The 16,983-nt window shown below is 42.2% G+C and overlaps 1 protein-coding gene across 7 annotated transcripts in view; it reads left to right on the top strand.

Annotated features, from left to right (window-relative positions):
- MEGF11 (multiple EGF like domains 11) overlaps nucleotides 1-16,983 on the top strand; it is a 253,689-nt gene that overhangs the window by 69,166 nt on the left and 167,540 nt on the right. For 6 of the 7 annotated variants that reach the window (XR_004498864.1, XR_004498863.1, XM_033516902.1 and 3 more), the window contains exon 6: nucleotides 16,221-16,313. Coding sequence is in view for 5 of the 7 variants with exons in the window: in XM_033516902.1 (XP_033372793.1) it covers nucleotides 16,221-16,313 (93 nt within the window). In the remaining 2 variants the exon portion in view is untranslated. Of the gene's footprint in view, nucleotides 1-8,461; nucleotides 8,922-16,220; nucleotides 16,314-16,983 lie in introns of those variants that run through there. The other variant, XM_033516904.1, reaches the window with a different exon arrangement.

The following is a 16,983-nucleotide window of genomic DNA, read 5'->3' as shown; positions in this document are numbered from 1 at the left end:
ACATTCCCACCTCAGGACTGCATTCCCATTTACAGGGCTCTGTGTCTAGTGCAGTTTTTGTATTCTTTGACAAGGCTGCCTTATTGGAGCCATATGGTTGGATTGTTAAACATCTGTAGCATAGGAGTAACAATTCCAGAGCTTCCTGCCATCTGGATGAATTACAATCCCTGCAATTCCACGCATATGTTCCAGCAGCACACCGACACCACAGTCGAGTGTGCTCATGATGAGAAGAAAAAGAATGGCCTGTGTGATCAGTGCAAAAGTTCTACACTCCTAGAAAACGTTGAATCAGCTGCTTAAACTTCCTGAATATTCATAATGTTTGTTCATATGTCAGATTTGTTGATTTTTTTTTCTCTTTATTAGGCAGTGGCTCGTTAACATTTTAGAAGTGTTGTCCCCTGCTTGTCACCTCAGTTTTAAATTCCTTGTGGTGAGCATTCCTGTAACTTGAAAATATATTGTTTGAAAGCTGCTGGACTTTTAAAATACATTTTTCTTATCTTTATAGACACACATTAAAGCCAGTGCTGGTGCTTTCTGTGAGAGCCTTACTGTTACATTATTCAAGTACAGAGTTCTGTACATCAATAATGCAACCTAAATTAGGGGAAATGCTATAGCAGGACATAGATACTTCCTATCAGGGGACATTCTTTTTCTCTGTCTGATTTGGGATGTGTGACAGCAAGAAAATGGTGTGGAAGGCCTTTCTGCATATAGTTATTAATTATAGAATTGAAATGACAGTAGGAGTCACTTTGAAATTTCTCCCTTTATATGCATTGGAGATGACTCCATACATCTTTTCCCAGTGAAGAACATAGGGAAAATTATTTGAATCCTTTGTTCTCATCTGAAGGGAACCTGAGAGGAAATGGGCCTTTCCTTGTTCATTCAGAACCTCTTGTGCCACAGGAGTGTGAGGGCAAAGGGACACCAGCCCTACAATCAGGTCAGTTCAGCTGGTGACTCAGATGGAACCAGTGGGTGGCTGTTCAGCCTAAAGACACTGGAGAGACCCCCTGGGTGGGAAAGTGAAAAGGTCAGTTCTCGTCTCTAATCCATCATTTTCTGTTTGCACTCAGCCTCTGGATGCTGAGGGATTTGCAAAGATGCTGGTGGGGAGCAGTAATGAAATAAGGGAAGGACTTCTGGAAGCAGTGCAGGAGAAGGAGGAGAAACAAAATGCTCATATAAAGGAATGAAAATAGCATAAAGTTAAAAAGGAGGGAATGCTGAAGCTATATAATGTCTCAAGGGGCTTAATAAATATCAGAGGAAAGATTATGCAGACATTATGGTTGGAAAAAGATTTAGACTGTTGCTAGTGTAGCAGAAAAAGCTTTTCTGGCTGCTTTAGGCAGTCTCTGTTGGATCAGTATAAAAGCACACTGGGATTGCAGACACAGAAGGAGGCACTGGATCCAGAGCTCCTCATGGTGCTCATGCTAATGGCCTGGATGGCTGGGAGCTTCAGCAGGATCAGGAGAAAAAGCAACCATAGATGTGATTCATTGTTCAGTTCAAAGAAAGAGCCGTGCAAAGTTTAGTCCATTAATTTGCCCTCTTTTAGCAAAGTCAGGCTGGTCCCCAGCTGCTCTAAATCAGCACAGATCCACCAGGATGTGTCTGGGTGCCCTTCCAAATCCTGCTCCTGCTGGGATGCACCCCAGAGTGGTTCATGGCACTGTGCACTGATCCTGCATGGCCTGGAGGACACCAGGGCTATTCCATGATGGCTTTGTGACCCAACCCTCCCCGTGCTGCTGGCATCCCTTCACTTGCACAGAATGAAAACAGGCCCTGGGCATCCCAGGGATGATGGGGGTATGGACATACAGAGCATTTTCTGTTTATGGAATTATGAAGACACAAAATTCCAGATGATTTTCCTCTCCAAAACAGTTTGCAGTTCATGAGTAGTCCAGGCATGTGGTGAGCCAGGTTAAGTCATGGAAATCAATAGGGTCAGAAAGAAGATAAATGTGTGAAATGGAACAGGTTTAAAATTGAAATTGGAATAATAAGATGGTTTGGGTTGGAAAGGACCTTAAAGGTCAGCTTGTTCCAACCCACAAGTTGTTTTGTTGATAACTCCTTTACAACCTTCTCCCATTAATAGATTTCTCTTGTGCTCTGGAGAAGTTTTAAAGCCTAGCAGAAAAGGAAGGAAAGGTAGAGAGAGGAAAAGAAGTTACCCAAATTGAGATGGCCTTTAAAAAAGAGCTCCTGATGTACATACAAAATCTGAGATAACATCTCTTTCTGTTTCCTTTCTGTATTCCTCTGGTTGTGACCTTCCCTGAGCAGTTCCCACACGAACTCTGGATGTCTGGGAAGCCACCAGTCAGATGTGGGGGACCATTATGCCAGGTGTCAGTGGCCCTTTCCTTCTTTCTAGGCTTCTTACAGACTGAAAATGTAAATAAAACTGAATCACTGACACTGCAAGAACGGCTGAAGTGCTACAAGAGAATGATAACACATGGTAACATGTGATAACATATAATAACATCATTAACACATCATGGATTATAACATGTGAATAACATGATAACACACAATATAATGTGATAAAATATGATAACATGTGATAACACATGATAACATAGCAGGGGTGTGGGTTAACCCAGCGCCTCCTCCCTCCCTGATCCCCACATCCCCTGGGATGGGAGAAGAGGAAAGAAGAGTCAAAGAAGGAAAACTTGTGGATTGAGATAAAACAAATGTGAATGATCCTGAGGAGCAGAGACAGCCTCAGTGCTGTGCCAGCACAGCTCAGCAGTAGCTGAAATGTCAGCATGGTCAGTGTTGGTTTGGTCACCAGCCTAAACCACAGCATGATCCAAGCTGAGAGGAGTTAACCCTGTCCCAGCCAGCCCAGTACAGCCAACCACCCTGCAGGTAATAAAACACTCATCAATACATCCTCAGGAAATCTCCTTCTGGTTTTTCTTTGTCTTTCCACCTCTTGGTTTCAGTAGTGGTGTGGGAGCACTTTGGAAGCTGGAGTGAACCACAAGTGTTTTTGTCTCTGTACAGAAGGTTGGGAAGGACGAGCTGGTGCTGGCAGTTGTCTGGGCTGGCTGAGGCTTTGTGTTCCTTGCTCCTGCCACCCTCTGCTCTCACAGCCTTTTATAGCAACAGCCATGGATGCCCTAAATACGGCAACCTGGGCAAGCAGGAGGAGGCATTTGGCTACCTGGGTGCACTTACTTCCAGCTCAGCTACTCCCCATCTCCTCTAGCACAGGAATGAGAGTGGCTGGAAGCGTTTGGCAGATGGAATTTGGCCCAGAGTATACAGTGCTTTCAATCATCTTCCTGTGCATAATGTGCATTTCTTTTATGTGAACTTTTGGAACGCCTGTCTGTAATTATTCCATCCTTTTAGCAGTGCCTCTGAACAATACCAATGGCATTCACACAGGGAATACCATGTGAGCCTGACATAAGAAATACCATTCCAGGCACATGGTGTGATCCTGTGCAGGGCCAGGAGCTGGAATTCAATGATCCTTGTGGGTTCTTTCCTGCTCTGAGCTTCTGTGATTCTATGATTCTATTAATCTACTTGTGTTTATTGATGTTGGTTTCTAAAACACTGGTTAACTCCTGGGAGTGGGTTTGCTGGGTGGGAATTTAAAGAAGTTGTCATTCCCTTTGTTCCCAATTAACTTTGGGTTAATTGGTTTTATCCTACTATAAGATGTAGTCCACATCTCATAGTAGGATAAAGATATATTGTTCCACGGATTTTTTGCAACTGAATCCATTTCTGATGGAGACTATAAAAAAAAGGCAGTTACTCTGGAGCTTCATGCAAACTGACAGTGCTCTGTTATGGAAGAATTGTAATTGAAAAATTGTAGAAAGCAATCACTTATGTTAAAATATCAAATACTTAAAACTCTGAAGCGTAAATCATTTAGACCAAAATGTAAAAATTTTAAGATGCCAAATTGTGCAGAAAATCACTCTGAGACTTTGGAAAAGAAGTCATTTCTTCCTCTTGAACCTACAACTTTGCAGCAGGAGCCTGGATATCAAACAGGGTGAGTGCTCCAATTTCCATCACCCTGGGTGAGAATTGTGGCTGTGCACCATTTCTGAGTGGTGTTAACATCCCACAGTAATTAATGATCTGCAGAGTGAGTTCATGGAATCCTGGAATGCTTTGGGTTGGAAAGGACCTTAAATCCCATCCTATTCTGCCTCTGCCATGGGCAGGGACACCTTCCCCTATCCCAGGGTGCTCCAAGCCCCAGTGTCCAGCCTGGCCTTGGACATTCCAGGGATCCAGGGGCAGCCACAGCTGCTCTGGGCACCCTGTGCCAGGGCCTCCCCACCCTCCCAGGGAACAATTCCTTCCCAATATCCCACCTAACCCTGCCCTGTGACAATTGAAGTTGCTGATTGTGAAGGGAAATTCTTCTTGGGACAAGGGAAACAGAAGTGTGGGAGGGCACAGTGGGTAACAGGAGTGAACTAAAGGTGCCCAGAGGGCACACAATGGAAATTTTATGTTTGCAATAGAGTCAGTTGGCAAATCAGTTTTCATTTCTAGTTCCTTAATTGTTCTGAGGGAAAGAAGATGATGTCGGCTGGAAAAGCATCTGTTAACACTCAATACTTAGTACAGGGAAGGGGATTAATCAGATGTCAAAAAGCTAATCAGGGACAGAGCTCTTCTAAGCAGCCATGGAGCCATCCTTTAGAAGCTGATGTGCTTGGAACTGTGTCTATAGACACTCCCTTTTCCTCTCTGTGTCAGGATTACAGCATTCCCCTTCACATTGTGTGCTGTTGCACTTACTTTCCATTTTAATAGAGGGGTTTTAAGGCTCCCAAGGGAGATTTTTCATGCAGCTTCAGTCCCTTGCAGATTTGATCACAAAACGTTTTTGAATAGTTTGTCTTAAGCTCAGTATTTCTAACACAGGTATTCACTTTTGGAAACCTCACTTTCTCTGATGCAGTAAGTCAAGAGGAGCTATTTAATCAATCTATCTAACCCCAAACCTTTCCTTCTTTCTATCAAGATTTTTCCTTTCTGAATGCTGTGATTTACTTTTATTACTGTGGTATCCACAGAAATCCATGGACAAAACTAGAAAATGGCCTTGCTTCACAAAACTTACATTGTAAATATGTAAATTGAATCAAACAAAGAAATCTTTTTCTGATTAAAAATAAAAAAATGTGTATGAAACACATTATATGGAGACTGGTAAAGAAATAGAACCTTTTCAGGTTTTGTGCTGTGCACAAAAGCTCTGCTGAAGCAGCTCTCTGGTACAGATCTTGGATCTGATGTCACCACACCTGCATTCATGGGTGTCATGTTTTAACAATGTACAGCTTAAATAGAATTCCATTTAAAAGCATTGCCAAAAGCATCTAAAAATACGTTTTCACCAAATTTTGCCAATGCTACGCCCTATTTACCTTATTATTAACAGCAGCCCTCTTCAGTAGTTTCTGATAATGTAGGGAAAAGTTTTTGTTTCCATCTCCCATCTTGTATCTCCAGGCCACAGTGTAAATCCTGGGAATTGGAAAGTGCATTTTACTGTGTGTCATTAATAGAAAGTTTCTCAGGACATTCAACATCCAGAAACTGGGCTTGATCCTGAATCAGCTGAACTTCTGCAACCTGGAGTAGGTGACAAGAAGTTTAAATGAGTGGCTTGAGATAAGAATCAGCCCCCATCATTACATAAAAAGTTTCCTGTGTTGTCTTTTTTGCTGTGAAACACATTGCTGTGATTCCTTTTGAAATGTGAGAGAAGTGAAAGGAGTGTGCATTTAAATATTCCATCCCCAGGAACGTTAGTGTAGCTTACACACAAGAATGGTCTTCAAAGAGAGCACAGTCTGTCCTTGATTTCAGCAGGGTCACCTTCACCTGCACTGTGGGCCTTGGTTTAAAATGAAATCTGAAATGTGTTGGCCCTCTGGGACCTGTGCCTGGCCTCAAGGATGGATTTGCCTTTAGAAATTGGTCCATATTCGTCCTGTTTTGGTGAGAAACAAATAAAGGATTGTTCTTAGATTGACTTGATAAATTTTTGGAATAAGAATGAAGATTTTGTTTGAAATATGGGTAATTTATTCAATTTGCTACAGGACTAAAAGTTTTCTAGGAACAGCTGTGTAATTTGGTTTTATTTAGTGTTGCATTGCCTAGCAAAGTCAGCCAGAAGCATCATGCAGTCCAGATGTCTTCATCCATCTACTTTTGATCTTTTAAGAACTCCATTTTTGATGCCTCCATCCTCACTCTAACACACAGCACACACTCTGTACCTATGAAAATCAATCAGCAGTGGAGCTGTGTCATTTGCTGTCAGAAAATAGAATTTTCTTGGCATGAGACCCACAATTCAGGGCAAGTCAGTAATCAGAGAACTACGGACATGTAGCAAGGCCACCAGATTTAAAAATAAATGTATCACAGGCTGATGGAATTTGTACACAAAGAAATTCGATCAATGCCCTGAGTGGGTAACCTGTAGCAAAATATGCAAGTGCTGTGATTTTGAGGTGATTTCCAGATATAAATGTTTCCAATTATAAATGTGTGAGGGTTTTTTCTGATAATGGCTCATTTTCTTTGACATTTTTCCATGTGCTTCCTGTCTCACTGTTTAAATCAAACAGTTCCTCAGCCAGTGTTGGAGCCTGTAAATGCCTGGTCTCTTGGGTTGTTACAGTCACAGAAGGAAAGCAGAGGTGACTGTGGCACGAAGCAAAGCAGTGGTACTGTACTGGTGGAATTTCAATGGTGAGGCTGGAAATATCCCCCAGCAGCTGAGTTTCAGCCAGTTCTGCCACACCTCTCACCTGTCCATCCATCATTACTTCTCACCTTCCTCACCTGCAGGGCACTGCCGTGTTCCTCCAGTCTTTCTGTGATGGAAATATTTGGGATTTACCACTTTTAGCTAATTTGCAGCTTTGTACTTCCCACCTGGCAGCTCATTTTCCATTGCAGCACAACTCCCAGGAGAGTTCAGAGGCAGGCAAAGTTACCCAGGAGTGGAGAAGGAGCATTCCTGCCTCTGTGCTGGGTGTGGTTTGTCCTCCCAGGCCAAGTTATGCTTTCTCTTCTGGTAGGTTTGGCTGCTGCTCCACAGATTGGCAGGAAGGCTGGAAGGACCAGGGATTTTAAGTACAAGCTTCTCCTCTATTCCCAACCTGTCGAGAATTTAATTTCCTCAGGCAACAACAAAGAAATCCCCTGAAGTTAAGAATGGAATGATGGGGGGGAAATTTTGCTAATTTTGGCACTTCTGTCCTCAAAAATCCTGGAGCTTCCTGCAGGCAAAGCCTATTTGACTGCATTTGGTTTTGTAGGAGTGAGGTCTCCTAGGCCATGTACAGAGAGAATGAAGAACCGTGCCAAGAGTAAATGTTAATATTTCTGCATTGCTTAGAAAAAGACAGTGCTGCTCTTTCTGAAGGTGCCACACAGAGCACAATTTACACACAAATTAAGTTTGTTGGTTGGATGAATCAAGTTCCAGTGGAAAATTAACAAGTGAAAATGTATTTCCTACAAATTGCTGGGAAGAGTTGGTCAATTTACCAAAGTGGAAGGAATAGACAGAGGGCACAGGAGGGGAAAAAGCTTTCCAGGGTCACAGATTCTGCTCTGCTGATTCAGGATCTCCCTTAACCTCATTAACAGTTTGAACTAGTGCTAATGATTGTTTTGAACCCTGAGTGAGGCAATGGGAAATCATTTACCAGAAAATGCTAAATGCTGAAATTGTCCCACAAAATAATATTGTATTAGAGCATTGATCAGCAGAATTGATCTCAGTGTAACTCTTTCCTCTCATCATGGCAGAATGCAATGATTATTTCTACTTGAAACAATGACAGAAAATGCATAAAATCAGTTGCAGGCTCAAAGGATTACAATCATCAATATTTAGCTGATCCCTGATGAGTTCTCTCTGGGCTCCAATTCACTTCTATGAAGGCAATGAGAAATTCTGAGCCTTAAAACCGTGTCTTGGTTTGAAAGACTGGTGTCTGCCAAGCAAGGGGGGATCTCCCTTGGAATGGAGAATGACTCCTGTCCCTCTGAACTATTATAACTTTGAAATTACGGGGCTTTCAGGCAAAGATATGCGGAAAGAAATAACAATTTTTTACTGTGTATAGGTAAAACAAAGCAAACAAACAGTGTCAGAGCACAAACGCTGCAGTCCCAGCCCCGCCTGGTGCAGCCCCCTCGCTGCAGTTCCGCTCGCAGCCGCAGGGGGCGCCGCTGGCTCCTGGCTGGGCTGGGGGACGCTCTGGTTCCTCCCCGCCGCCAGGGGGCGCTGTGGCGCGGGCATAGCCGCGTTTTCCCCTCACGCGGTGATGGCGGGCGGGCTGGATGGTGAAAGGGGCTGCGGCAGGAACTTGGGTGGGAGGGCAGGGATGAGCAGACCCCAGAGTAGCAAATGAGATGTATCAGCAGCTCTATAGCTGTAGGAGAAACTGTGGGGAGTCTGCCAGGCAGTGCAGTGAAAAACTTGGGGTAGTGGCAGAGAAATGGTGGGCCTGGGCTCTGGCAGCCCAGCTCCTGAACATGGCCAGGAGAGGCTCCTCTGGAGGTGGAAGGGGCTCAGGGTCCCAGGGGTTCCTTTGAGGCACCCAAGAAGCTGAGAGTCCTTTTTTTTAGTGAGGTAGGGTGTTTAATAAAGTTCCAGTGCATCAACTGCTTCTACAAGCAGAGCTTCACTCATGGTAGGAGCAGACAGCAGGAGACAGAGCCTCGAAGTTGTGGTGAATTCTCCTCACAGTGAGTGCAGCCTGTCTCCCCATCGATGCCAAGAACGAAGAGCTATGTGCAGCCCCTTCCCCCAGCTCAAAATCTCATCATATCTCTGCTTTTCCAGAGAGAAAACCTCCCAGGTAAGAGAATAGCCAGCTGCAGCTTTCTCCCACCTTGGCCATTTTGTTGCCCTCTTTAAATACTGGTTGTTATTGTCTCTTAGCAACAGATGGGACAAAACTCCATGAGAAAAAGAAACAAAAGGAAAAATCCTAACTCCCAACAAACTGATAAGGGATTTGGGAGTTTTACTCAGAGGGTCAAGATTTCACCAGGAGGAATTTGTCTCTGCCCCAAGGTCAAGCCCAAGCTCTGGTGTGTCCTGATTCCTCTGGAGCCCTGGGGCTGCGCAGGCGTCCCTGTGTGGATGTCTCTGACTTTGGTCTGAGGCGTGAGTTAGTCAGGAGCTGTTTGGATCAGGCATTGTCTTTCTTGCAGAATTTGCCTCCTTTGTACACTTAGCCCCCTCCTGCCTTTGCACCCACTCCATTGGCTGGAGCTGAGCTGTGACTTTATCTCCAGACTAAGGGATCAGTGCTGCTCTTACCCAGCCCTGTAACCTGTCCATTTTGCAGGGCAGATGCACTCGAGTGCTCAGAGTCCCTCAGTGCCTTCCCACCATCTCTTTTTGTGCCTTCAACTCCTGCACTTGTTATTAACACAGCCAAAGGTACAACAGAGTTCAGCCTCCTGACCCCAGTCGTGCTCTCTGACATTTGCTGCGATGAGGAGGCTGCTCTGCAGCTCTCGCTCAGACAGCACTAAATGCTGAGTGCTATCTCCCATTCCCTCTCTCCACCAGAGCAGATGAAACCAATGGGGCATCAAAATGCCACAAAGACTCTGTTAAATGTATGATTACCCCGATGTCTCCTTTTGCAGGCTCTAAACTTCTCTGTCATTGTCACTATTTTATAGTCAGTGATGCGATGCCATTCCTGTCTCAGGGATGTGCTGCTCCAGCTCAGCTGTTCCTCAGAACCAACCGAACTGGGATTCCAAATTGTGCTCCACCAGTCTCAGGGCACACAGAACAAGTGACAGTCTCTTCCCTACCCTGCCCTTCCCCTGGCACAGTTTACTTCCCTATTCACTCCTTAGGGCAAGGCCTAAAGCAATATTTTGCAGCATGGACTGGAGGAGGTTCTCATCAGTGCCAGTTCCTCAAGTGGCAGTAAATTGTGAGCATTCCTCCTGAATGGCCCTCGGAGTCTGAAACATTGAGATCTGGCTGGAATTACTCCACGACCCCTAAACTAGTCCATGTCACAAGGCTGGGACACTCAAAAATGTGTGAGGCTCTGAGTTTACCTCAGTAGTGATCAGAACCCCAGGTTGCTGTTTACCTGCTGATAGAAAGGGTAAAAAACAACCACGGAGTTTGTGCTTATTAACAAATCTTCATGTCCCAGCAAATGGATAGAGGGATTTACTGATCTGTTGTCAGTGATGACACTGACACATGTCACATTCTGCTCTTGGGAAAAGACAAAATCCTCAAATTGGATCTCCACAGTTCTTTTACTTCAGACATTCACAAGTCATGTCTGGTCTAATCCCTGAGCTTTGGCCAGGTGTCAAAACAGAGGATAACACAACCTGGAACAGATCAATACCTCACTGAGGCAATGGTCACAGATCCCCATGTCCCAGACAACAGAAAGGCCATTGATTCTGTTCTGATTGCATTGATGCTGAGTGTCTAATTCCAAATCTGCAAAAGAAGTGCTGGAATTGCACCTACAGGAAAAGTAGCTGATCTTGTGACCCATTGATGTTATCTGCTCTGCATCAGACTCATCTTGCCTTTGCTCACATTGATCTCTTTGGGTTTGTGTTTTTCACTGGTACTTTCATGGGAAGATGAAAAAGAAGGGTTGCCATGCACTGAAACAATAAATTCCTCAAAGCCTGAGCAGGCTTCAAGATCTCTTCATCTTTGGAAGCTGCTAAACCTTGCATGAAAGTGCTTTCCAAGGTGATAAATTAATGGATGTATCCTGAGTGATGACCACAGAAATAGACATTAAGCAATGCAAAGAGCTATTATCCCACTTCATTGAAGCAATTATCCAGGAAACCATCAAATCAGCTTGATACCTGATGGAAAGTCAGTGATTTAGGGAGGAAATCATCCATTCCACAAATAAGCAATAATCTAAGAATGAGGAAAACCTACCTGGATGCATTAGCTGTAGTCATCTTTCTTGTGCTATCAAATCTCTCTCTCCTGAGCACAGGCAAGAGAATCCAGCCAAAAGCTGACTACAGGCTTATCTAATGAAGCTGATATTGTAGACTCAGCACAAGCTGGACCTGGGCCAGTACATTAAGATGGAAGTACCAGAGAGGCCCTGAGTGAATAGATTCCTAATGGATAAGGAGCAAGAATCTTTTTCATCTTTTTTCATCTGCTTTGACCTCTCTGCATTATCTGAAACCACTGGCCATAGGATAACAGCTATTTCACCCGACAAAATCATTCTTTACCCTAAAAGTGGCACAAGGGAATGGAGGAATGGGCTAAAATGGCCCAAATTGTTTCAGGGAAATGTATTAAATACTAAAGAAAACATAATTTTTTCCATTAAATTTCTGCTTTGTTTAGTCCAACAACTTTCAAGCATGGAGTGAACTGGTTAAATAATCTGAAGTTAAAATATCAGCAACATAAAAGAAAAAATGTATGTTTACCGTTGGTTCACAGGAAATAAATGAAATTGGTCAGAGTTTGGGTAAGATCAGTGTACAGTGAAGAAAACGTGGCAGAGGTAAGACAGAGAAAAGAAGATATTTTGAGGCAATGACCTTGTGCCATGTGTGCAGTCCAAATAAACCAGTTCATTCTGTGCAGTTCCAGGCGAGTGCCTGAATTTCTCATTGTGTCTCATAGCAGCATCCATATCTCCATTTAGCAATGTTTTCCATTATCATAATGTATCTACAGTTATTTATGCTTTCTGTCACCTCCTGGCTGCTCTATGATCCTGGGCAGGAATCCCACAGAGCCCAGGAAACTCCAGCGTGTACGGAATGCTTCGGCACTGCTCTCCAGCAGCACGCGCTGCCGTGAGCGAGATAGCTCACAGAGCCTGATTTCTGTTCTGCTCTGGGTCCTTCACACTTTGTAATTATCCTGCTCTTTGTTTTGGAAATATTTTGCTTGTCTGGCACAGCAAAGTGGGACAATGGCAGATGGAAGTTGCCGGGTCGGTAGCTGTGAACTCCCACAGGTTCTAAGGACCACCACAAATGTTACCACACTCCAGTGCAAGCACAAATTAGGCTGTTTGTGAGTCTGTCTTTTGTGAAATAAATGCACAGGTTATATTTTTGGACAACAAAATTTTTTCAAGTTAATCACTCCATACTAGTTTCCCTAGGATGAAACTCTTCCCTAAATGCACCTCAACCTCTGGGAAAGAGGCAGATTGTGGAGCTCAGTGGGTGCTGGCAGTCAGTGGGTGGATGATGTGATGAACAGGGTATCACAGTGGGTGTAAAAACAGAGTTAAACCCTGCAACATCATAATTTGGGTCCATGCAGAGGAATGCAGCATCAAGGAAGACAGAGCAACTCTCCATCCCTGCTTTTGTCCGGGATGAATTCTCTGTGGTGCCCCTTAGCTGAAGGAACTCTGCAGTGGAAATATTCTGCAGTCTGCTCCACTGAGCTCTTCTCCTCATTGCAATATTCTGGCCACTTCACACCTTTGTGGAGAGGAGACACAGACAAACCATTTATCATATTTGAATTCAAATTCTGGGCAACAATTAAAGAATAAAGACTAGTGTTAGAGGAATCCATTTCTCTAATATCCATTCCTCAGTGCAGCCGTTTCAGGTGTGAAAAGAGTTTAATCTTTAGGTCTATTTCCCTGAGGATTGACCTTATATGTTAAAAAAAGGCCAGTCTGTAATTATAAAGTAAGTGATAAGCATCAAATGGATTGTTACAGAACCCTTTTGTTGCCTTTATTGCATGATAAGGAGCAGTTGCTGTGTAACCTTGAATGTGGGCAAATAACTCATGCTAAACACATTGCGACAAAGATGGCATTTTGGCAGGGCTTTGATGTAGGTCATTTTATTACCAGGCTGAATCAAACTACAAACTGATGTCAAACTCATGCCAAGAATGCTAATAATACACTGATCAATGAGGTGCTGGATTGCTCAAGTGAAGTGGTTGAGGGAAAATGCAGACATAAAAAGTCTGGAATTCCAAAGGTTGAAGTGCTTGGGCTATTATAATGGGAGGAATTATATTCCTTGCATTAGGACAAGTTTTCTTTACTCCAGGGGCTGAGTGTTGAACAGGACAGTGTCAGAAAGTATATACTTATCTTTATTTTTCTTGACCTTTATGTGCAAGTAATTTTTATAGTTCCATTAACTAGTAAGATCATTTGCAAACCACTGTACAAAGTGTATTATGAAGAATGCCTTGGGGACCATTGTATCCTATTATGTTGAATGTTAATAGAATGAAAAATTAATTTAAACTCTAAAGACTTGAGCAAGGCAAGACTTCCCTTTTATAGGAGAAATTCAAAATTTTATTTGCTATGGTAAAACTTTAGAGCTGTACCCTAATATGACCTTTATAAACCTGATTTGAATCAGTCAGTGCAGGAGTCTGATTGTTTGCCACTTTAAATAAAATACTTCTGTCAAAGCTTCTCTGTTTAAAAAGGGGGTTTTCTGTGACCCCCACATTTGGAATTAGTCACTAGTGAGCTCTGAGCTCACAGCTACTTGTTTAGTAATTAATCAACCAGAGATGAGAGAACCCACAGCTCCAAGAAGCATCTTCACCTTACTTGAATCTTTAATTGCTCATTAAACATTGTCCTCTTCAGCAATGTGGGACTTCAGAACACCTGAAAACAAGGATAGAGTTCCTTGTAATATATTTTTTACTATTTTTCTTGTGACTAAGTGCTTTAGAATGAAGAGTTCTCTCTTGAGACTTGCTGCTAAGTCTCACATTGCATTCTTCCCATAGGACTGCAGCTAGACAAGTGACTAAGGAAACTTCCTTGCTTAATTAATTACTATCATTTCATATTTATGTTAACATAGTTAAGGTGTGATAAATTTGTGTGGAAATCAACTAAATTTAGAGCAGTAATGTGCAGGAGTTTTGTTATTTGGAAGAGTAAAGAACCAGTCCCCCATCAACATTCTTGCTCACAATGTTTGCCTTTAGGTGAGAACGTGGCCCAGTTAAAAGGGTAAGAAATGCTACACATTTCACATGTTAGAGTGATTTGTTACTGCAAATGTCTATACAGGAAACAGCAGAATCTCAGTTTTGACTTCCACATCTCTTGCAAAATTAGGATGTCACATCAATGAAAAATTTCCTCTCAGCTAAAGCTGGGCACAATTCCCAAGGTATCCCTATCCCAGCACATCCTGTATCTTTTAGCACACTGTAGTTTGAATAAAAACCTCTAAGTTTGTGACTTTTCTATATGTGAACTTCTTCCTGGTCTGGATAACCAGCCATTTTCAAATGATTGCAGGAAGGTGTGTATATTTTTATGGGAAAATCCTGTTTATCTTATGTCCTGTCCTGAGTTTCATCCTACAGCTGTAGAGTAGGATGCTTCACTATCTCCAGAAAGCCTAACTCGAGTAAAATAAATGCACAAAAGATTAGGACAATTAGTGACTAGAGATTAGCTATGAATATTTCATGCCCACTGCAATACTGTCTAAACACAAGATATGGAATAAGAATAAATTGCATTTTTGACATGCAGCAAACGTAGAAAGGAAATGATTAATTTAGAGAGATCTTGCAGTCGTTTTAACGAGGCAGCGTTCTAATCACTGGTCACGTGGGACCTGCTGGGTAAAGAGCAGCAAAGTTTGTCCCACAGGATTATTCTAAGTTCACCTGCACTTTGGAGTTGGATTTAAATATTTTGTGAACAGCTTAGTGGGTTTGGTCTGCAATGACCCAACCACAGAATAGGCAGCAAAATGTTTCCATGAGCTTTGATGGCAGCCTGGGTGTGGGTCCAGGGTGTGATCCAGTCTGGGAGTCCAACCAGAACCTCAGGTGTAGCAGGACTCATTCAGAGCTACAAGGCAGTGGTGGAGAGCTGTTGGTGCAGGAGGTATCTAGGAACTGAAAGAGTTCCAGCTTTCATTTCACCTGCAGGTCAGGGAAACTTCCAGAAGCTTTGCTGGCTGAATTCAAAGGAATTGGGTGGTTCAGCTCCATTTTCACTACATCAACCCAAAGCTACTTCCCAAATCAGCTATGCTAGCCTTGGTTTGAACAGGAAGGAGTTATCTTTGTCTTGGGATAAGTCTTTTGTGGTCCAACTATAATATATATCATGTAATACAATATAAAATAATATATATTATATATATAATATAAATAATAAAAATAAACAATATAAATATTAGATCATATATAAATATTATATAGAATTATAATTATCTAAAGAATGTATTTTTTATATATGTACATACAGTTTAATACAGTGACCTCATTGCCACTTCTTCATATTTATTAATAATTCATACATGTTGGTCTTGATGGAAATGATATGTTCCCACTTAACCATCCAGTCTGAATGTCTGACACACAGAGTTTTTGGCATTGTCCTAAGTGGTAAAATGGAAACAAGGTAGTAAGCAGCAAAGTTCAGTCTTTAAAGCAGTTATTCAGTGCTCTCCAGGTTCTTTAGTATGTGGTGGGCACACACTGGAAACTGTCAGACACTGAAACAGCACAGGAAAAGAGAATCCTAAAAACTGTGAGCTGTTCCTCAGCCAAGCTGTTTGTCTTGGTTTCAACTTGAGGATATTGAACTTCCAATATTCCACCAGTGAAACAGAGAACTGTAGTAATGGAAAACTGGCTGACCTTGAAAAGACACAAATGCACTTACAACCACTGCATCATGGAGTAAAATTATTTATTTTCTTAGAGCTGTCTTTTACAAATCTATTTTGGGTCTTAATACACTTCCAAGATTGAGCTCCATTTTGTCTTATGAGCAGTTGCAATTTGAGTGTGATATAAGAAGCTGCTGTTCTGTAATACAATAATAATAAATGTCACTTTGGTAAAAACTTTATTATGAATCAAAACTGCAAACCAAAGAAATTTGTGGTATGCAAGTTTTTCATTACAGGGCTGAAGTGACAAATGAATTTATCGCTGTCAAGAGACCTATATTTTATTTTGGTCACTTAGCAATAATTAAATCTTGAGAGTAATATTTTTTTGGGGGTGAGTTTGTTTTGTTTAATATTTTTAAACAAAATATTGCTCTCTAAGGCATTGTTTAGGGTATGTTTAGCAATCTCTTAATATGTTTACAATGCTGTCTGTTGTTTCCTCTCAACAGCACTGTGCACAGAGGAGTGTGTGCATGGAAGATGTGTCTCTCCTGACACGTGTCACTGTGAACCAGGCTGGGGAGGGACTGATTGCTCAAGTGGTAAGTAAAGATACCAAATATGATAAAAATATGTGTTTTATAAAGCAGTGGTCTTAGAACTCAGATGCTTTGAATGGAAAAATGAGGGCTGTCTGCTGGTTGTTTTGTAAGAATTCATATTGGGTTGGAACAAAGGTTGGAAGGGCTTTAAGGTCTCTTCCAACCCCAACCTGTGAACTGTTCTATGAGCTATAGAATAATTCTATAGTACTGTGGTTCTGTGAAAATATGAGAATGCCCTCTCCTAGGATAATGACATTGGATTTTTTTGGTTGTGTTTTGCAAAGAAATGTGAAATGCTGTGGAAGATGGTGTTAATGTTTTTGGTTCTGTTATTAGGATAGCAGTACAGATAATGGAACTCTATAAAGAATATTTTCCCTCTCGAATCTTTAATACAGCACATTCTCCATGAAATAATCTGTGGAGTGTTGGAGCTGTTTGGAAAGCACTCTCTCCAGATAGAATTCTTGTCCTGTTCAAGCCAGTGGGAGTTTTGCCATTGACTTTTCAGGCAGCCCAGACTCTCTCCTCTGACTTACAATCCATTCCTTAAATCCATACTGCCAAAGTTAGGGAAATGGGAGTTGAGAGTTCTGCACCTTTTGCTAGGGAATTAATCCACACTTGAGGTTTTCAATTCTTTCAGCTGGCAAGGCTGTGTTTGTTA

This window comes from Parus major, chromosome 10, assembly GCF_001522545.3.
Source record: "Parus major isolate Abel chromosome 10, Parus_major1.1, whole genome shotgun sequence".
Classification (NCBI taxonomy): Eukaryota; Metazoa; Chordata; class Aves; order Passeriformes; family Paridae; genus Parus; species Parus major.
This window is presented reverse-complemented; position numbering and strand designations above follow the sequence as displayed.